The 23,267-nt window shown below is 42.1% G+C and overlaps 1 protein-coding gene across 1 annotated transcript in view; it reads right to left on the bottom strand.

Annotated features, from left to right (window-relative positions):
• Nucleotides 1–5,606: 5,606 nt before the first annotated feature.
• LOC111866415 (GTP-binding protein Rhes) overlaps nt 5,607–23,267 on the bottom strand; it is a 170,158-nt gene continuing 152,497 nt past the window's right edge. The window contains exon 6 of the mRNA XM_023855339.2: nt 5,607–6,963. Within this exon, the coding sequence (XP_023711107.1) occupies nt 6,453–6,963 (511 nt within the window). The 3' untranslated portion in view covers nt 5,607–6,452. The remainder of the gene's footprint in view (nt 6,964–23,267) is intronic.

The following is a 23,267-nucleotide window of genomic DNA, read 5'->3' as shown; positions in this document are numbered from 1 at the left end:
CCGCACTTTCTTCACAAACACGAACGTAATAACACTTAACCTCACTAGCCCACCACTCACCCTCTTTTATCATAAACACGATACTCATTCAAATCGCATACTAATAGAGGCTATTACTGCTGCTGCCCTCATCTTGTCAGAAAATGTACTACAAGTGGAAGGAAGGGGGTCTTATAGCACTGGGACCCCCCTTGTAACCTCACGATCCAGATTCAGATTAAAACATGTCTGTTCTCATTCCAGTATCTTTACCTATTTGCAAGAGGTACAAATGCAGTTGCCGATTCTTGGTGTGAAGGGCATGACACCGGCGAATAATTAAGATTGAAGTATGAGAAATAGATTAGACTTAGTAATTTCAAGACTGGCGCTAGTGGCAAGAGTTTTTGAACATGGTAATGGACCTTCAAGAGGCGGCCAATACCTTGACTTGTCAAATGGCTCCTTAAGAAGAACTCTGGCCCTCAGGTTAGAGTAACGTGTAATTAAACGCCGATTTTATTGAAGGATTTTATCATGGCACGGAAGAAGATGTGAATAACCTTCAAAATTTCTCCCCGTTAAACAATATGTCAGGCACTGAAATTTTATAGAATATGGACAACTCAAAGTGGTCCGGTGTTTTTACAGTATGCCCCTAAATTATGTTAAAAATATAAAGCTATTCTATCAGAAATTCAGATGCATGAATTGGAAACTAACTGGATTAATTTCAATTCTTGCAGAATGAAAACTTAACATCCTACAAATTGAAAAAAGAGAGACATGAAGTGTATTTCCGTGGCCAAAAATATTCATTTTTAACCCATATGAAAGGGGTCACTGTTCATTCTGACACCTTTGTATTTTACTAACTCCGTACTGCAAGTATTGTACAAAAGTTTAATTTATATAATGAAAATAAATTATACTCAACTCTGTCATTTATGGTAATGGAGAAAACAATAACTTCCCTCATGAATCGAATAAAGATGTACCTGTTAAATATTTAAAAAAATATACAGTAGAACTTGGTTATAACGTCATCAAAGGGACCTAAAAATAGTGTCGTTATAAACGAATGTCGTTGTAACCGAAATGGGTACTTCCACAGTAGCCTTATGTTAGTCACATAAAATCTACCAAAAATTGAGTTAAAATGTTGCATGTTTTAGTGAAATACGTAGTTAAGTACAGACTAACGTAACATTAACGTGGAATTGCCCAAATGTGTAATATCAAAGACATATTACAGCGCTTTTCACTGACAATACACACCGCACTAATACTGTATATTAAAGGTAGGCCTACTCACCAAATTACAGTAGATTACATCAATTGTTGTGCCTTACTGTACCTAGATACGAGTACAGTAATCAGTTATCTTCATCTGTTTCCTGTTACTTGCCCAATACACACTTTCTAAATTACGTTCAATGTCCATATCAGAGAAATTCAGGAATGAAAATGACGTTACATACGAGGTTGATGCATTTGTGCATGTCGTACTAAGCAAGGTATAAAAACAGTTGCTTTATGAGGAATTAGTTCGTACCATTGAATATTTGACGCAATAGACAAGGTGTCGCAGAAACCGATGTTGCTATAACCAAGTTTTACTATATATGAAGTCATAAATATGAGTTTAAAACAATAATTGACCAAACCTTGACATACCACTAAGGTTATTAGCCATAAGTTGCCATTTAATCTTCTCCATGATACGAAAGAGATATTTCGTCCATTTTGTTCTGAATATATTTGGTGTTATAAAAGCTAAGTTGAAGATATCTCTCCGCAATTTCCCAGGTTTCTCAACAACATGTAAACAAAACAACAGAAGCATAGTTTTTTTACTAAATATTGATCATGGAAAAGGTTAACCGATTAATTAAAATAAATTACTGAATATTATTTAATTATAAATGAAACGTTTCCTACCATTCGACACATTTAAACTGTTCATCGTGTTTCATTGGTTGTACACAGAACACATGCTGGGGACTTCCCCTGTAGCAAACTTCATTAGGAAATTGATTTTCGAAAACTTCAACACTGATTGAACCAAATTTGCTAACAGAATAAGCACTCTATTACAGTTACTACTACTAAAACTTTAAATTCCACACTGTAATTCACATATAAAAATTTAAATTATTTTGATTAATATTTTTATTAAGATAAATTTTCAGCTTTTGTTTTAAACGGATAGGTAAAGTTTAACATACTGAACACTGTACACACAATCATATTCACACACGGATATCGCCTTTGATACAATACAAGCTGTTGTCATGTTAATTTTATATAAACCTGTAAAATTTGCTTTATGATATATTAATATTCAAAATAAAATTATTCTGTTGCATCGTTTTTATTCAACACATACACACGCTACGTGACAGAATCACAGGAGTGTGCCTCAGCGTTCATTCTTGTGTCTTCAATGCTGTAAACATTGTGGATAAAAACACTATAATGCTGACAAATAGGGCAGAAAGACATTGCACTGTTTGCACGCTTCAGAACTATGAAACATAGCTTCTTGTTTCTGTAAGGACATAGAGTGAACATTGGAAGCAAGCACTTGGTTCCTGATTACATTGCTTTACGATACCCCTTAACACCAGTGACTGTAGCAATTATTACTACTTAAATGCTTTTTATGGCGTGGTTTTGTAACAAAATGCAGTTGCTTCCGCGTAAGTAAAGCGTATCCTGCTATATTAGTTTGTATTTCAGCTTCCTTCATGACTTTCAGTTTAATAACAGTGTAACTTCGGCTGAACCATAACACATTATTCTAGCTTGACAGTCGGCTCGTACCATTTCCAGTGTTCTCACACACGCGGGATACGTAAGACAAGTGAACTAATGTTATCTTTACGCAAAAATACAAAATTGCATATAATTGGAAGTAACTTTTGGGGGGGTTAAGAATATTCAGAATATCTTAAATTATGAAAATTGTATGAATATTTCAAAATAATTGGCACTAAAGCAGCGGTTATAATAATGTGGTCCGCGGAAACCTAAGGGCTTGCGAGCCTTAACCAGGGGTCCGGCGAAATGATGTTTGTCTTCCTACTATAAGTCAGAAATAAGAAGTCATGTACTGAATATTTCTAATATTTTATATCTGTCTGTAATAATGGTATAAAAATATTCTGGACCCGAAACTGTGCATGGATGCCTAAGCTAGATGTTAAGTGTACAAGCCCGAATCGTATGATGCAACCCCATATTTTCCAACGAGAAAATCAGAAAATAATTTTTTTACAAAATTGAGTGCATCATTTATTTCTGGGTGTTTTATGTGAAAGGAGGAGTGTTATTTTTTCTCAAGGCCGAAAATGAGGCTACGCCTCTCTACTAAGAAGCGCTGTTTGAAAAAAAACTCACCTCATGTTCGAGCTAATAATGTATGCATTGGAGACGAGGCCATTTTTGTGGTCAAACTACAGAGGCAAAATACGAGTAATATATTAAAAAAAAATCCGTGATTTTAGCCCGCAAGAGAACTATACCGATCGAGCGACTGCCGCTTGTCAGCGAAGTTAGTGCTAACTTTTAGGGGATGGAGGGTGTCGCGTGGTCAGCGTAACGAATCCCCACGGGCATTAATTTCGGTTTTCTAGCCCGGTGCATCTATTTCCTTGAAATAGCTCCTCAATTATCCTCACGAGGTTGAGTGAGCCCCGTTCTAAACCCACTACTTCTCAGAAAATCTGGTAGCGCCGGGAATCTAACCCGCAACTCTAGATCTGTAGCCAGAAACTCTGACCACTAGACCACAGAGGCGGTGAAATAATACAGAGTGTGCAAAAAATGTACTCACTCGGGCGTCGGGTCACGCATTGAAGAGATGCTTGGTGATGAAGATGTTTACTTCCAACGAGATGGAGCACCTCCACACTACCGTCGTGAAGTAAGGGCCTACCTCGATACAACTTTGCCGGACAAATGGATTGGGCGAAGAGGTAGCATTGAACCTGCGCGTTCACCGGACCTCACATCTATGGATTTCTTTTTATGAGGATACCCCAATGATAAGGCTTATGCCGCAAAACCAGCAAACAGTCCATGAGTTGAAAGAGGGAACTGAAAGACAGTGTCTTCAAATTCCAAATGAACTGCTTCGTACAGTTTGCGGTTCCATTGCTCCGAGCTATCAGCTCTGTCTGGATAATGAATGTCATCAGTTTGAACATTTGCGAACAAGCATGGTGCGGTAGACTTGTTTTCTTCAATTTAAATCATTAACCTTATATCTATTTTAAAGAACACTGCGTTTGGTATCATTAAAATGGTGAGTATATTTTTTGGGACACCCTGTATATTATAGTAGATATTAAACGTTTTGTAATCACGGTACAAGCATTAAAATATTTTAAATAGTTTATTTTATTTGCATATGTTTTAAATTGTATGCTGATTATTTAATGTGGGCAGATTATGGGGTCCTAGATTGAGAAATGTGTTACTAGGGGTTCCGCGGACCCTCAAAGTTTGAGAAATACTGCACTAAACTATTTAAGTCTGCGACAAATTCTCGAAAGATCAGCTGCATGAATCTGCAGGAAAGCGCAACGTTCCGGAAACTGCATCTGTCCCAGTCGTCAGGGGAACAACAGAACAGAGACATTTTCAGAAACATTAAATGTCTGATGCACGCTGACATGGCCGATCCCCCGAAAATATTTTATCACCACTGACCTAACTGCACAAAAGGAATATTCTGAACTAGCAACTGAAGTTGATTTAACTTGCAAAGATCACCTCACAGGAGCAATGCCACTTCTTCACCATACACAAACACAGGAAACACGTTTTATTAACACGATTAGCCACTTACGAACTCAGTGCAGTGTGCATGGCTGTACACTTAGCCGAACAGAACAGTTTTCTGAATTCCCTTATGATGACTTCGTCATCACCTACTGCCTACCTATCAGCTTGCTGTCTAAACAGAGTTAAGTGTCGGAATGGCGAGACAAATGAAGAACATGATCACGCCCTTCTGGCATAGGCTCTAGTGAATGCTATAGGTTTATTTGAAATAACTTAGTAGTTCATTCAGTATAAAAACTAACCAATATTCAGCATCATTGGCTTGTTCTTATTCTATATTTTAGATATGAATTAACCGAAGAGCATTCGAAAAAAGTAGCTCTGTTATTTCTCGTGCTAATATCAATGAAGGAAGGGACTTTGGAAACAAAAAATGGGGCTAGTCTCCAATGGCACTGCCTTTCTACTGAGAGTAATAGGAGTTGATCACAGATAAATGTTGCCAGTTTCTCTGGGACAGCGAATGTGTATCCTTGTTTCTTTACACTGTCTTCTCTAGTTTGAAGTCTTAAGATAGGCTGATCTCCCGTTTAATTAGTCACACCGAATATATAACAGATTAAGTAAATATAAACCTCTATGCAGCGCTAATTGAACGCAGTAGTGTTGGTGATGAGAATTTTTACTTTTACCAAATAAGTTGTATATAACAGAATGAAGATATCTTTTGATATTTTACCTGAATTACAGTAAAGAAACATTTGAAGGGAATATTTTCTCTACATTAGAAGTTTTTGCATCATATATATATATATATATATGAAATTACCCATGAAGTAAAGCAATATAAAATGGCGGCTTGACACTGAAGGGATTAAAGCTGCCACTTCTAGGGTTAAAATACTAAAAGAGGATCGACAAGGAAAACAGAGAAAGAAAGGAAGACAAGAAGGAAAGACAGCAGTATGTGTCTGCCCAAAGGCTGTAACCACTGTCCCTATGAACACAGACATAAGCAACAAATCGCCAGTTATGAGCCCAAAATAGTGGTAAGTTTTCCTCCGTTGTAACCCATGAATAGGATTCGTGTTGCATTCGGGTTCTCATGGTAATAACTGTGGGAAGAAAACGTTCGTTTGGGCTGCGACGCCATGTAATTCGGAGAGAGCCACGACATTTCGGAGGAAGATATCTCGTCCACCCTCCTTCAGCTTGTTCTAGTTTCATTCTTAGCTGACTCCCACGCTCTGAAGGTGGAAGCCGTATGTTCCTCCAGAACGTGGGACTTTCTCCAAACTAAACGGTGCTACAACTCAGAAGACCACAGGTGCAGTTTGAGACACTTCCTTTTCAAACACCTCAAGATTATGCGAAATAATAGTCACAGCTTTGTTACACGCCGTTATCAGAGCCCTCAGAATCGGCTGATTAAATTCGCGTTTCTGTGGTCTGTTGTCTGCGATGGTAGACGCCTTTCGAGGGGCCCAACCACTGTTCAGAATAGCTTACTGAAATGTATACAGAGCTCATTGCCTCAGGGGACCTAATCCGTGCGGCAGAATGGGAAAAGTGTATTCTCAGAATTAATGCGCGACCTGTACGATGCAACCAGCACTCCTTTCAGCCTTGGAACGATTTCTGCATGTACTCGTATGTGAAAAACAAAGAGGGTTATGAGCCGCTTATTGTATAACACATCTATATTCGCCATCTACAGGGATCGCAAATCCAGGATTAGCCCCTGCTCGACCTCTTCGCCTACCCCTTACCAACCCCCTAAGGCTCCCAAACACACGACCACCACCCAAGCCCCCAGAACCACCACCATCCCCAACAATACCACTTCCTAACGAAGTTTTAGTGCGCATGATCATGAGATCTGTTCTAATACTCGGGCGTCTAACATTTGGGGCGACGACGCCGCAAGCGTCGCTGAGACGTCGCTTGATGGAGATCGTGCACTTCTTGGAGCGATGACTTGGTGTTGGAGGGGGAAGTGTGTAAGGGCTGCCAAAGTTGGGGTGCAGACGCTTGTGGTGGTTCGGCGCCATCTCCAACGGAAGGCCGGCTACTACGAAGAGTTCATAGAAAAGGTCATCGACCCTTATGTTGCGTTTGGCGGACGCCTCGACGAAGACGCAGCAGTCGTCCTGCGTCTCGACGTATGACGACGCTTCATCTGGAGAAACAGTCCTGCGGAACAGAGAAAGCAAATAGGCTACATGATGGTTACTTGCGGTTCCACAGAGAATTGTTGGTCATATTATGGCGTGGAGGGCATAAACACGTAACGTGTTCATTGCTTATTGATCACATCTCTTTCCACGATACATAATCTCTGCGTCGCTTTACTACATAATCTCATTCCACGGTACATGATATGTGCTTCGCTGTACTAAAAACGTAAAACAATCTCTGTAACAGGCCGTGAAGACCCATAGGGTTGTGAGACGTCAAGGCTCTCAAATAATCTAATAATCAATCATCTTAAGCAAATTACCTACTCACACAAGAACACGAAATTTGCATTACATGGGAAATGGGATAATTGGACCAGCAAAGAGACTGGATACTTGCTGGAGAATTGGGTTTCGGTTCCTGGCAGAAACAGCGTCTGAATCGGTTACTACGAGTTTGGTAACCCTCGCATAGGGGGCTGGAACCCACCGAGCCTCCTGTCCGAAGGGTACTGAGGTGCTACCCTCTGGGTTACAACGGGCAGAGAGTGAAGCTGCTGATTCAGGCCCGTTTAGTGCAGAACTTATACGTTCTTCCCTCCGCGCCACACGTTCTCATGGCATCATACATCTTTATTGCAAACTTATACAAACCGTAAATTATTAATATCTTACATATATACAAAGTTTTATGCTTAGGAGTACACTTAAAATTTTACTTATACAAATTGTTTCCTGATTTTTACATACACTGTTTTAATTACATGCGACTTACAGAACTACACGGTCCCGCAACGTAGTATATAAATTGAAAATTTATCTCGTGAAAGCCTTCTATCTTATGTTTAAGTAGGCCTGAATATTTCCACGCTGAAAGATACTCAGAATCTTACAATGTATTTTCTAGACACCGGCCCCACTCCTTCAGAAAGGGAACTGTCAGCATCATAGCTTTTGGACCATCTATATCCAGCTACAAGTATGAAGAGACATTTCATAAGGTGAAAGGTAAAGTTACCTCTGCAAGCAAATAAACTCGACTCCATGAAATACAAGGTGCGACGATTTAATTCCCGGAATGGTCCTGTGAAAGCAAAAATTGCTCCCTTATGCACTAGCCGCTGCTGTCGCCTTCGAAATACCCTCCTTGTGAAGCTATGCACTTCGTGAGACGATGGTGCCACTGTCCGAAACAGTCTTGAAAATCGTTTACCAGAATACCTCGCAGTAACGCTGTCACGTTGCGTTGGATGTCAGGCATGTCAGCAAATTTTTGTCCCTTCAGGATATTTTTTTAATTTTCGAACGAGCCAAATATCGCAGGGGGTTAAGTCAGATGAATATGGTGGATGGTCCATTTTTGTAATGGATTTCTTAGCCAGGAACTTGCTAAATCCTAACACATCATGCATAGGGGCATTGCCATGTTGGAGAATCCACTTATCAGGCCAGATTTCTGGTCTTTTCTTCCATACAGGTTCCCGTAACCTTATTGGTATAAGTAATCAGATAAGTCATGACTTACGCCTGGGAATTAGCAGTAGACATCTGCAAGTTAAAATGCAGCGCCTACAAACAAGCTTCTGCGCATCATTGGAAATTTTCCAAGGTGCACACCGTTCCGTGATTTGCATAAGGCTTCAAACCTTCCGTATAAATACGATTAAATAACAAAATTGTGCAGGCAGCAACAAAAGTCATACACAACCAAGAGAATGAACATTTTAGCGGTATAGAACAATTCGAAACCAGACGTAGAAAAATAAGAGGCTTAAACTTGGCGGCGGTCATGCTTACGACCGTTCAAGTGACTAAGCTTCCGTTGTAGCGTAAGATAAATAAGCTAGACATGATCTATTTTGCAAAGCCTATATTGACAGAAAACTTTTATATAGTGAACAAGGAAGAATTTTCTATAACATGCCATATGTGCGATACATACACTTAAAGAAAAGCCAAGCGTATTCATAAGAGACAAACTCATCCTCTCTTCAGAAAGTATGTTACGTATGGAAGGTGACTGCAATGATTCAGTTGCAAAAAAGAATACACACACACATATATGGTCGTGAGCTCGAGGGGCTTGGCGCCAGGACGAAATGATTGCCCGTAAACCGCCAGTTGTAAAGTGACTTTAACTCTGATTGTCTAGACACTAACGAGTGACGGTAAACTATTTTATTTCACTGCCAATACGGAACACCATTACGGCGGCCATATGTTCAACGAGACACCGCGAACCGAGCGCATTTACATGAACTGTGACGCAAGTGGCATGTTCTCTGTGTCTACAATATCTCTCTGGTTGCTTCAACATCAGATAGTGACGATTAGAAAGTTAGTGGATTCTACTTGCAACAGACGGTAGGAATGAAAATCACCTTACCGAGCATGTCGAGCACACAGGTCATTCCTTCCTCACGGTTTGCTACCCGCGTTGTGACACACCTTCGTAGATGTCTTATGCAGGAAGTACCGTATTTACGCATGTACAGGCCGCACATTTTTTGCCAAAAATTCAAGAGGAAAACTGGGGTGCGGCTTATATTCGAAATATTCGAACTCACACTTCATTTAAAAAAAAATTAACGTTGCCAAATTTCGGAATAATTTCTACTCCTGAAATAATATTCCAAGAAAATTATTTTTTCTATAATTTCTGTCTGAAAATTGTGCTGCGGCCTATACACGCACGCGGCCTATACATGCGTAAATACGGTATATAGGGTTGGTTTTAACAACAGACAAGGACCAGCTCTGCTATTGTGTATTATTTTCTATTTTTTAATTCAAGAATAATCATCGAATAATACCACAAAATGCCGGTCACGTTAGCCGAGCGGTCTAAGGCATGCACGGTCTTCGCTCACTCGGAAGCCGGGATCGTGGGTTCGAATTTTTCTCATGGCATGGATGTTTGGTGTTATGTATGTGTGTGCGTTTTTCTGTGTTTATGTAGAGGTAGAGGCCTTGCGACGAGCTGATCACCCTCCCAAAGAGTCCTACCGAATGTCTAAGATCTAGTAAACCTAAGTAAAACGGAGAGTTTCATGGAGGTAGGCCAAGGCCAGAAATGGGGTGCAGCGCCAAAGAAAAAAAAACATCAACTAGGCAACGATCTTTTCATCTTGATACTTTTCAATTAACTCTTCCGCTTTTCTTCTCTACAGCTCGATTATAGTAACCTGAGTTCTTGGGAGTGCATAGCGAAGCAACGTAAGCTTACGAGTATAGCACTCATAAGACGGAGTACTATTATTGCTATCGAGGTTTCTGCTTGAAGTTAAATGTTTCTGTTAAGACACAACCACAGAAGAATTTATCGGAATAATTATTTTGATGTAGTGATAAACTTTTAAAGTGGTCGCGCCATAGCTCAAGCGGTTAGTCACTGGCTTCCCATTGCGGCGGCCCGGGTTCGATCCCTAGTTTGGTCAAGTGGGATTTGTGGTGGACAAAGTGGCGCTGGGCTAGGTTTTCTCAGAGTACTTCGGTTTCCCTTGCCAATCTTCATTCCACCAATTGCTCCACAATCACCCTCACTTATCATCTGGGGCTGGTACAATAGGCCAGAAGTGGCCGCAGTACAAGGGGCTTAGTCCCACCCCACTACCAATAAAAAAAATTTAAAGTGAATAACTTTCAATAATTTTTACAGAACATGGTGTTGCACATCAGAGTGTAAAAAACTAACCGACATTCTGTCATAAATGCAACGGGATGCTACAGTAAAAATTATTTTGAAATTTTACTGGAGATGAGCATGAAGATTTGAAAAAATTATAGCTTTTTAATTTGTACCACCTACTGATTGTCCGGTGAAAGCCGGGATAGCTCGGTCGGTATAGCGATTGGCTACGAGCTGGACGACCGAGGAGTCGGAGTTAGAGTCTCGGTGGGGCAAGAACATTCACTTCTCCATGTAGTTCATACCGTCTCTGAAGCCCACCCAGCCTCCTATCCAATGGGTACTGGGAGTTCTTTCCCCGGGGGTAAAGCGGTAGGGGCGTGAAGCTGACCACTCACCTCCAACTAGTGCCGAGGCCAAGAAAGCGTGGGTGCATACATCCACTCCCTTATACGCCATCATGACGTAGTGCTTAATTAATTAAGCACAGGGACAACTTTACCCTTTTCACTGAGTGCCGTGTGAGGACTTTATTACTGACAAAGAAAGAGGCATAGCTGTGGAACAAGGATGAAAACAGTCACAAATTCTGGCCGAACGAAGTTTTAAGCGAAAGTAAAGTGAACTCTGCCAGTCTGGTTGGAAGGGCGCCATGTTGTTTACTGAGAAATAGATGGGAAACTTATCGTTTGAATAGATTAAGTGTGATTCAATTTAGATTGGAATAATTAACTCGAAGAAGTTTGCAACTGACATTCATGGACTTTTCATCATGGAGGAAGTGTATAATTAATGAGTACCAATCTTCATAGTCAGCTCTGTGGAAACCTCAAATGCAACAAGTGTATAATTGTTTTCATTGGTATATGCATTTACTTTATTTACTTTCTCCAGAAGAATTCAGAGAAAGTGTTCAAAATACTCATCATTGCTTTCTGCATAGACAAAACTGACGCTGATTAATCCTAGATGTTTTTTTTTTGGATGATTATAAATAACCGTGAACTTTATTTACAATTATCGATAATTTTAAATTAAAAAATATTATATTTCGATATTACTGGAACATTATCATGATCTGTAATACCGTATTCATTATCTGGGAGGTGCAATATGGTGTTTACATGGAAATTTCTTGATTCTGGCAGGGCCAAGGAGTCTGGAGTTCTGATATTTGCGAGTAGATTAATTTAGCTCGAGTACAGGAAACTAGACCCGCCTACAAAAGTCAGTGAAAAAAAAACAGGTCAAAACTCGTTATAATTGCCTGTGATAAAGGTATTTTAGGCCGGTCACGGTAGCCGAACGGTCTAAGGCATGCACTGTCTTCGCTCGCTCGGAAGCTGGGATCGTGGGTTCGAATCCCAATCAGGGCATGGATGTTTATGTGCGTTTTTCTGTGTTTGTCTACAGGTAGAGGCCTTGCGACGAGCTGATCAGTCGCCCAAGGAGTCGTGCCGTACTCGTATGTGTAAGATGTAGAAAAACCGAAGTGAACGGAGTTCATGGAGGTAGGCCTAGGCCCACTAGGGCTGTAGTGCCAAGGAAAAAAAAGAAGGTATTTTAGTGTGAACAACGATAATTAATAGCATGGGAATATGCGGATGTAGCGTTACAAATGGTTTCGGGCTCTGGATTTATTAACAACTTCGTTTAAAGTTCTCTTAATCACACTCAGTCATAGCGCTATCGCTAAGGACACGCTTCATTCTCATCCTCGTATTCTGTTGGACTCTTCTTTCCTTGTACTCTCAACTACTCCCAGTTATTCTCGTTATACAGCTGCGGCACGAATCACTTGGAAACACCCTCCCCCCTCCCCTTTGGCACTACAGCCCCAGTGGGCCTACGCCTACCTCCATGAACTTCTCCGTCCATTTCGGTTTTTCTTGATCTTAGACATTCGGTAGGACTCCTTGGGCGGGTGATCAGTTCGTCGCAAGGCCTCTACCTGTACACAAACACAGAAAAACGCTCACACACAAACTAAACATCCATGCCCTGAGTGGGATTCGAACACACGATCCCGGTTTCCAAGCGAGCGAAGATAGTACACGCCTTAGACCGCTCGGCTACCGTGACCGGCGGAAACACCCTCCTACATTGTCAAAATTATTGTGTAACCTAACAACAAGTTGTAGCATGACCCACAGAGAACACAGTTCGCACTGTTGCGTATTTGCTGGAAAGTTTTTATCGCGCAGTTACCTAGCAATGGATCTACACTCCACAATATTGACCTAAGACTTAATGCAGTGCTTCAGTTTAAAAAACCAAGTAAGGTCGAAACATGTAGTAACTGATGTGTTTTCAATGTTATTTTAAATTAAAAGAGAAAGTGTGAGCCGGGACAGCGTAGTCAGTATAACGACTGGCTATGGACTGGACGAACGAAGGTCGGAGTTCGAGTCTTGGTATGCTCAAGAATTTTCTCTTTTCCATGTCGACCAGACCAGTTCTGGGGCCCACCCAGCGTCCTATCCAGTGGGTGCCGGGGACTTTTCCCCCTAGGGTAGAGCGGCCGGGGAGTGAAACTGACCACTCCCCTACATCTAGTGCCGAGGTCAAGGAAATGTGGATTTATACATCCACTCCTTCATACGCCATCATGACGTAGTGCTTAATTAGTTAAGCACAAGGACAACTTATGAGCAGTTTTAAGTAACATTAAAAACGGACATTGAATGCGTGGGTGATACATCAATGTAACAGGGTGCTAAAATAAATAATAATAATTAATACCTAAACTTTGTTCGCCGGTCACGGTAGCCGAGCGGTCTAAGGCATGTACTGTCTTCGCTCGCTTGGAAACCGGGATCGTGAGTTCGTATCCCACTCAGGGCATAGACGTTTAGTTTCTGTGTGTCCGTTTTTCTGTGTTTCTGTGTAGAGGCCTTGCGACGAGCTGATCAACCGCCCAAGGAGTCCTACCGAATGTGTAAGATCTAGAAAAACCGAAGTGAACGGAGAAGTTCATGGAGGTAGGCCTAGGCACACTGGGGCTGTAGTGCCAAGGGGAAAAAAAAAACTTTGTTCACAACATCTTCAAGGACGCCTCATTATCAGATACTGGTGTGTATATTTACACAATCGTCTAAAAGTTGCTACATTTTATTTTTAAACACCCCGGGAGCCAAAATCACCATACCTGCAAACTAATTAAGTTCATTGAACTTTCCTTCCTGAAGGTTGCCCGTTAAAGGTATGACAACAGTATTGCTAGTAGGGTGGGACTAAGTCCCTTGTACTGCGGCCACTTCTGGCCTATTGTACCAGCCCCGGATGATAGGTGAGGATGATTATGGAGCAATTGGTGGAATGAAGAGTGACAGGAGAAACCGAAGTACTCGGAGAAAACCTGCCCAGCGCCACTTTGTCCACCACAAATCCCACTTTACTTGACCAGACCCGGGATCGAACCCGGGTAGGAAGCCAGCGACTAGTCGCTGGCTTCCCACCGCGGCGGCCCGGGTTCAAATGGGATTTGTGGGAAGTCGGCGACTAATTGGTTAGTATCCATTCAGCTGACACAGAAATCCAAATCTTCTCGGGGGATTAATATCGAGTCGGTTTATATTTATGACTTTCACGTTGCAAAATACATTTCCTCCATAAAACTAAACTAAACTCCGTGACTTTTAGCCCGCAAGCGAACTACACCGAGCGAGCGACCGCCGCTTGTCGGCGAAGTTAGTGCCAATTTTTGCGGATAGAGGGTGTCATGTGGTCGGCGCAACGGATTCCCACGGCCTTTAATCTCGGGTTTCTAGACCGGAGCTGCTACTTTCCATTCAAGTAACTCCTCTATTATCCTCACGAAGCTGATTGGACCCCGTTCCAGACCCATTAATTCTCAGAAAATCTGGTAGCTCCGGGAATAGATTCCGGGGTCTCTGGATCTGTAGGCTGGAACTCTGACCACTAGACCATAGAGGCGGCCCCATTTCCTCCATAATCTCCTTAATTTAGGAAAGGGAAACGAAAACTACCAACAAGAAGCCTGTCGTAACGGTAACACTCTAGACTTGTGTCATTACTAACTTTCTGAACGTCATTCACATAACCTGCCTTGTGTTAGTTCTGGTGTCCGGGGTTAGGGACTAGATCTGTCGATATGGCCCAACTGAATATGCTTTTTTCCTGAGAATGGAGGCAGAGTTCAGTCTCCGAAACGTTGTTTTAAATAAGAGAACGGGATGATGAATAATGCCCAATTAATATACCATTGTTACAAATATTTCTCTCTCTTGATTTGTATTCGGGGGGTGTTCTGTTCTATTCTCAGCCGGGACGCTCAGGTCCCACAGGAAGAAGCCAAATGCCACGAAAACCTCAGTCAGGATAACTGGTGTCCCACTCGATATTCTAACTGAGCGCCTCCTCAGTTACAGCTCTGGAACTTCACTGCTACACAAACCTGTCACGCAATTTCGTATTACGTATGCAGTCTGCCCAGTAGCCAGAGCTCTCCAAAAAGCTTAAATATGTAGCCACAAAAACACAATACAACATTAAACAAGTGGTCAATGTAGGTACAAAAAGGGGGAAATTTAACACTGTTTCCTGTAAGTTGGCCACCTGTTTAAGACGGCCATGTTTAACTACAACCAGAGGTGATCAACGCAAACAGGTTTCACTAAATGAGAAAAGTTCTGGGAAATAAAGTTCTGCATAAATCGAAGGAAACAAAAAATTCTAGTGAAACTTCACCTATAGAGAGAGACGTGGCTATTTCAAGTTTCGCTTCAAATAAAGCTCTAACAGAAACTTCGCGAACTAAAACCTATATCAGAATCCCAAGGACGGTTTGAGACCCAAAGCTAACTTGGTAACAGTTTGCCAGAGATGAAGTTTCGTATTACCACAGTATCCTCTCCTATCATTCTCCACTGCACGCTGTTAACAGTTTGCTGCATTGGTCTTTCACATCTGAGATACGTTTATGAGGGCTGTGGGATTGTCACTTGTTTACAACAATGCAGTCATTAGTAAAGATGGGAACATTAGAAAGCTACATGATATAAGTGAGCTTAATCAGGTCTTGAGGAAATGACGCTTCAGTCCGCAAATGCCTCCATTTATGGCTCACGTCTGGCCTATATCGCAGTCACAGAACAATTCCGCAGTGCTTCCGATGAATACTCTTGCATCCACGTACTCCCAGCAAAGTTGCATGGGCTGTAACTGCGTTATTTGATGACGAGCATGAGGCTAGTGGTGTTAGTCCACATGTTTCATCTCAGAAATACTGCGCAATGTGGTGTAGCGGTAGCGCTCTAGACTCGTAACCGCAAGGTGGTAGGTTCGATTCTCGTGACTCAGGTTTTTTTGCGGATTTCCCCAGTCCCTGTGGGTCGTTTCTTTCCAGCTCATTTCAACTTCAACAACTGAGCTATTATTCAACCATTCTGTGCTGAGTAGTCTCGGTACTGAGAGCTCCGGGGGGGGGGAGAGAGCTGAATATATTTCAATTACATTTTTATCGTAAATTTACGCGAAACGCTTTACTGGAAATTCAGTTCTGGTTTGTATCTGTTCTCAGTTTACATGCAGATGAGGCCGCGCTATAGCTCAAGGGGCTAGTCGCTTGCCTCCCACCGAGGCGGCCCGGGTTCGATCCCGGGTCTGGTCAAATGGGATTTGTGGTTGACAAAGTGGCGCTGGGGCAGGTTTTCGCCCGAGTACTTCGGTTTCCCCTACCAATTTTCATTCCACCAAATTCTCCATCATCATCACCTGGGGCATGTACAGTGGGCGACGTGCTGAGTAGACCCAGCTGGACTTCACCCTCCGCTATGCGAATTGAAAAAATACATGCATATCAAACAAGTGTCGCTGTGATAAATTAATTAAGCACAAGGTCATGAAGACGTATGAGGGAGTGGAGGTATAGGTCCACCATCCTGACTTCGGCACTAAATGCAGGTGAGTATCCAGATTCATGCTTCGCTTGCTTTGCCCTGTTCCCACCGGATAAGGACTGGAGACTGTGGGGTAGAGGGAATTTCTTGTCAATACGGGAAACTTAATCCCGGTCTTTTAGCCCGCAGCTATACCGACGGAGCTATTCCAGCGCCATTACGGGTATAACTAACTAGCGAACTCCGTGGATATGATCGTTCTTGAGACGCCAACACTTCAGGAACTTAGGTCACCGAACGGTTAATGATATCTATTGGCTAGGATCAGCTTGGCAGCACCAGGTCTAACTTCAACTCCGTTTCATAAAATCTCAGCTGAAATCTGAGCCATGTTACCTGATGACAAGAATGATGATTTGCTAGGTTTTCACCAGTCTCCCCATGTAAATACCGGGGTGGTACTCTGAAATACCTCACGGCTACTTCTTTACTAATCCCATCGAAACTCGGGGCTGGTGACCCACACAGGAAAGCCCAGCATTCAGAATCCTCGAAAGTTGGAAGTGCAGATTTTAAGCAAGTCAAATCTGTTCAGAGACGGTTTGTTTATTACAAGTTCGGGTACGACCTCCATATACACGCATTGCAATTTGTGTGCGTCCCTTCAAAACGATAACTTAATGATTGAGAAATGAAACATTAATTTGAAAACTACATTCTGAGAATTAAATTATATGCACTGATTCCCTCCAATGAAGACGGTTCTTGCCTCAACCAGGTTACAGGCTTCTTTGCGACATTTACATATATTTCCTTAATTTCTGCAGGAAAATGCGGGATATCTTGAAATAAGTTACGGCTTCCTTTTTAATTTTCTTAAATATTCACCATTTATCATCATTCTCACATTAAATTAGACATATACAGTTGAAACCGTGTCATTAAATAATAAGGTGAAGCTATCCCTCTATCAGGCCGTGGAGGCCCATAGGGTTGTGAGACGTCGAGGCTCCCACATTTTCTCTAGACAATCGGCTCACAGATGGCGGTAAGGTTCTCAGCCTTACGCACCGGCCGCCCTTTACCCTCCAGAAAGATCTCCGGCAATCATTTCTGTTAGAGGCTGAGTCAACCCCAGGGCCATAGTTCGGCTGGAAGGATTAAGTCACCTAAAAAAAATCCGCCTCCTCAGGATTCGAACCCGCGATCTTCCGGCTTGTAGCATAGTGCCTCAACAACGCTACCTCGTGCCATGCGGGTTAATGTAGATGTGCTCCAATTAACACAACTATTCCATTCTGCTTGTGCTTATTGTTCAGAAGTGCTACAATATATTTGCATCGACCGAAGACCCAATCCCACTTCATTTGCGCGAGTTTCTGTTGAGTGGTGATACGTCTACCAGTTTCCAATTATCAGGTAACTACTTCCAATTGGGGAAAGCGTTTTGTTGGATAAAAACAGTTCGTTTCTCGTAAGCTCTCTCTCCTATAAACGGGAGCATTATTCTTCATGAGACCTTTATTGGAGAAGAAGTGTTGATTCGTTAGAAAGCTCAGACAGGCGAGGAGGATGTTGGTCTCTCTACAGCCCTCAGATTTATCGGCTAAATTGTGTGCTAATGTGTTAATAAGTTCTGAAGACACAAATTCATTCACTTCTCTTGACACCTGAAATTACGTAAGCACTTTGTGTCTCTGTAAATATGACGAGGATGCTATCAACTGTAAACTTCAATGACGTGTTCTCAGCGGGAAACGATTTGAAATTCTCACGGATATATCAAGGTTATGATTATCCTTGAGTATTATTCGGTATTTAAATTATTTATTTGCTGTCTATTTTACGATGTTGTCGGTTTCTTAGACTTCACAGTGATAGTGAATAATGAGTTGGAAATAACATGGAAGAATCATGACCTAATCTGAGATTTTGTCTGGAGGGTTTAAGGAAAACCACGAAAACTTTCAGTCAGGAAAATCAACGCCCAGGCCGAAATTCTAATGAAATACTTCCCGAATATAAGAGAGATGGGCGCCGCCTCTTTGGAGTAGTGGTCAGAGTTCCTGGCTACAGATCCAAAGGTCCGGGTTCGATTCCCGGCGTTTCCAGGTTTTATGAGAAGTAGTGGGTCTGGAACGGGGTCCACTCAGCCTCTTGAGGATAACTGAGGAACTATTTCATAGCGGCTCCGGTCTAGAAAACTGAAATTAATGGCCGTGGGGATTCGTTGCGCTGACCATGTGACACCNATTCGTTGCGCTGACCACGCGATATCCTCTATCCGCAAAATTTTGCACTAATTTCGCCGACAAGCGGCGGTTGCTCGGTCGGTATAGTTCGCTTGCGGAATACAGACCACCGAGTTTGTTTGTTAGGTGAGGGTGGTGACACTCTGTTGGGTCCCTGAGAAAGAGTTAATCTCAATCAATGTAGTCCTTTCTAAGGGCTCCAGCAGATCCCTCACATGAGGATGGAAACAGATCCATTTTCCTAAACGTTGCGTTTTCTGTTATTTAGAATACCGGACGATGGACGAATTCCAAAAACCCAATATCCCTTTTGCGCGCGCTACAGCCCCAATTTGGGTCTTGGCCTACTTCCATGAAACTCTACGTTTCACTTCGGTTTGCTAGATTTTAGACCTTCGGTAGGACTCCTTGGGCGGGTGATCAGCTCGTAGCAAGGCCTCTACATGTACACAAACACAGACAAACACTGTACATGCATGCCCTGAGTGGGGCATGAGTTTCGACACTTAGTGCATCAGCATCACGGTCTTTCTGTGAATGTAAGAAATGTTTTCGATTAAACCACGTTATTGTTCACTTTTTGTAGTATTTCAACCATTGCACTAAACTAACATCACTCAGAGCGGCACATCGATTAAAACCTTGTTTGCAAATTGGAGAACAGAATGGTTTCATCATTGTCAATTTGAACTACCAAAACGATTATCACAGTCACGGGCAGCTACTGAGGTTGATCCACTGAGGATTGAAACGCTTCTATTTAAATGTAAATTATTACATTCATTTCTTGGTCATGATAAAGGCTGGTTGAATATATTTCGTTATGCAATTGACGCCATACAATATGAAGGGAGTGTTATTATTGCAGTTAATATCCATATATTCGCAGATTCCACTATTAGACTGCCGTTAACAGTAACATGGAGCGAACATACCACACGCAGCTGCGATAATTACAAATGTATAGATTAGCAGAAGGGTAAGTTATACAAAATTAAACGGCGCAGATTGTTAACAGTGTCATGTTACTCGCTGTGCGAACATAAGCATTTTCATGATTTCGTATGCCTTCTTGTTGCCTGCATACCTGTAACCTTGTCATGTAAACATAAAGCTACCCAAAGAAAACCGTAGTGCTTAAACATAAATATAAGCCGAGCACACTTGGGGTCGTAGGTTCGAATGTCCGCGTCTATTCCGTGTGTGTGCTGTCTTGTGTCGGTAGAAGGGGGTCCCACACTTAGTTCTCTACAAGAATCATAATTTCAGAAGTTAATTCCGAATTGGAATAGGCTAGGAAGTCCAATCAGTAAAGCTGAAAAGGAGAGACGTAAGTGTAAAACAAAAATCTCATGTACAATTGTTACTTCGACGCAGCTAATAACAAGATACGATTAAATTTGGCTTCTAGATTAGTTTTCATCCAAAAACAGCTCCTGGCCGCACTGCCATCTGTGACAAAAGGCAGGACATACAGCACAATGTATATTTGTGCGATTATTGTTGTGTTTGTTGATTCACTTTTGCATTAAAGTGAAGGAGAGTCATTTAGTTTAGGAACCAAACAGAAAGCATAGGTGTTGTATAGGTAGTGAGAAACCTAGCCGATCGCGGGGCCGCACGGCCTAAGGAATGAACTATCTTCACTCGATCGAAGACTGGGATTGTATGTTCGAATCCCGTTCAAAGCATGAATGTCTGTGTGCGTTTATTCTATGTTTATGTTGTTCTGTGTGTAGGTAGCGGCCTTGCGACGGGCTTATTCACCGTCCAACGAGTCCTACCGACTGCGTGTAGGAATAAGAACCTGAAAAAGGCCAAGAACTAACTGTTTCATACACGTATTAATGAACCGTCCTATGGTCCCAGCTATTGTCACGTATAGGGGGTTTTCGTGACTAATAATAGCGGGTTCTAGATTGGATGATTGGATTCACTGGCACGTCTTTTACAATTAAAACAAATTATAACAGCTCACAATCAATGACTAAGTCTGGCTCCATTCCTTACTGAACTACGAGTGTTTTCTCTTGTACTGTGACTGGCTATGCTACAAGCCGGAAGGTCGCGGGTTGAAGTCCCGATGAGGTCAATGGATTTTTTTTCAGTTGAATCGTTCCAGCCGCACTAGGCTTACTCAGCCTCTAACAGAAATGAGTACCAGGAATTAATTAAATAATTTTCCTGGGGAGTAAAGCGCGGCCGGCTCGTAAGGCTGACAACCTTACCGCCATCTTTGAGCCGATTGTCTAGATAATGTGGGACCCTCAGCGTCTCACAACCGTATGGGCCTTCATGGCCTGGTACAGGGATAGCTTTTCTCTTTTACTATGACTGACTTGGTTCTGATTTACGAATTGGTCACTCCTTCTACTGCGACTTCCTTGCGACTGAATCGTCCTTTTCTGCACGGATCAGTCTATCGGTAACCATGAAGAATGTCCTTTGCATGTCTGCTGTTACGGAAAAATGTTTACCGAACCGTTGCCTATCAATGGACTTCTGCGTGTGTTCGTTGCTGCCGGAACTTGTGTGTTTGAGTAGCCTTTGGCTATGAATGATTTTCCGCTCTGGCTCCACTATTCTGGCTCTCAGGCGTCATGTCACACTATATTCTCAACAATGACTGCAATAACTAGGAGCATGGAGCTGAGTCCTTCTCGAGACGCACAAAGTCACCCAGCTAATCAAAATTTCCTTACATATGATGGAACATGAAAGTTTATTGTCCCGTTAACAATAGCTCGCCACTGGTCTCCATCCTAAGCCAGATGAATCCAATCCATACCAGCCTATCCTACTTCTCGAAGGTCTAGTATTTTAATGTTATTCTACCACATTCGTCTAAGGTTCTTATAGTGGTCTATTTCCTTCTGGTTTTCCACCAGTATACATTCGTCTCCTATCCAATTCGTGCTACATGCCCTTCCCTTCTCTTTCTTGATCATTCTAATTATATTAGGTGAAGATAGTGAAAATTTTGTAAAATAATAGACTTAAAAATCGTGGATGGAAAGACAAGAAGTACATGATATACAGAATTTCAGTGGGAAATTCTCTCTGAAGACTGTCCCTTGGCAGGCCGGGGTGGTGGTTGGGCAGGACGTGTCGCACAGATGGAGATTATGAGAAGCCCAGATAGATTTAGTGATTTGGGATCGAATCGAAACGAGGGGTTTGGTCATAGAGGCTTTGAGTCGCTATGACTATACTACTTATCGTAGTGGCCATAATAGGGGAGGCAGGCAACATATGATATACAGTCAGTTTTACAATGTGCCCTTTATTTTCATACTGAAAGGAGCCATTAAATATTCGGTTGTTGTTCCTTCGGTATCATGAAAATAAACAAAGCTGATGATAATTTCGAAATGACGTGTCAGAAGTGTGAGTGTCCGTGTGTACATCAAAATATAACAGCTGTTACGTACTGAAAATGCAGCACTTATCAGTTGGACGAATTTGTACATCTACGTTTGGGTAGCGATAGCTATGAAATGCAAACGATAATGTATCATAGAGCCTGTGCGGTTTCATGTACATTATATTTAGGACAACTTATTATGTGAAATTATTCGCTAAATTGTACTGGAATCTGTAAATGTTGTGCCATGACAGGGAATTTATGGACATTAAACATTATCTAAAGGAAAACTGTCCACTGCATAACGGGCCAGTAAAAAGCCCAGAAACTGACGCAGGGGAGGAAGGAGAAGTAGAGGGTACGCTTGCAAACATTCAACAAAGTACAAGTCAGTTTGTTTTTATCATATAACATCTTCTGAGACTTGTGCGACATACACTACAGGATATATGCATCTATTTTTACGTGTCTGTAGATTCGCTCTTGTACAAAAATGAGCGTTCTTTCGTTTAAGAATTAATTAGCAGGCATATACGTTCTTCGAAAACGAAACATGACTAATACTGACCTCACTGCATATGCTATATAAAATGATGAAAGCAATGGGGCCGCGGTAGCGCAGTTGGTTGGGGCACTATGGTAAAATCCGGAAGGTCGTGAGATCGAATACCGATGATATCATTGGATTTTTCAATTGACCTTAACTTTCCAGTCGAACTATGGCCATGGGGTCGACTCAGCCTCTAACAGAAATGAGTACCAAGAATTTCCTGAGGGGTAAAGGGCGGCCGGTGCCCAAGGCTGACAACCGCACCGCCATCTACGAGCCGACTGTCTGGAAAAAGTGGAAGCTTCGACTCTTCGCACCCCTGTGGCTCTTCAATGCCTCTTAGGGCTGCAACACACACAGCGACATCGGTCGTACGACGTCCGTACGGTTCATGTCGCATCAAGTAGTAGAATGTAAAGTGTAGTCCTAGCTTTCATACGTGACGACATGCGACATCTACCGTACGGCAGTCGGAGAGCAAAGAAATATATTTGGTCGCTCTAGTGTGAAAAGGAAGTCGTAGGGAGAAAATAATCGTACGAAATTTTTCCGTACGACTGATGTCGCTGTGTGTGTTCCAGCCTTTACATAGACAGCTTATACATTTTTACCTTTTAAAAGCAACACAATTCCTGTGGAAACAACCAAGGTGAATTTCAAATATG

The sequence above is a fragment of the Cryptotermes secundus genome, unplaced genomic scaffold (genome assembly GCF_002891405.2).
Source record: "Cryptotermes secundus unplaced genomic scaffold, Csec_1.0 scaffold130, whole genome shotgun sequence".
Classification (NCBI taxonomy): domain Eukaryota; kingdom Metazoa; phylum Arthropoda; class Insecta; order Blattodea; family Kalotermitidae; genus Cryptotermes; species Cryptotermes secundus.
Note: the sequence above shows the minus strand (reverse complement) of the source record. Positions and strands in the feature narration are given on the sequence as shown.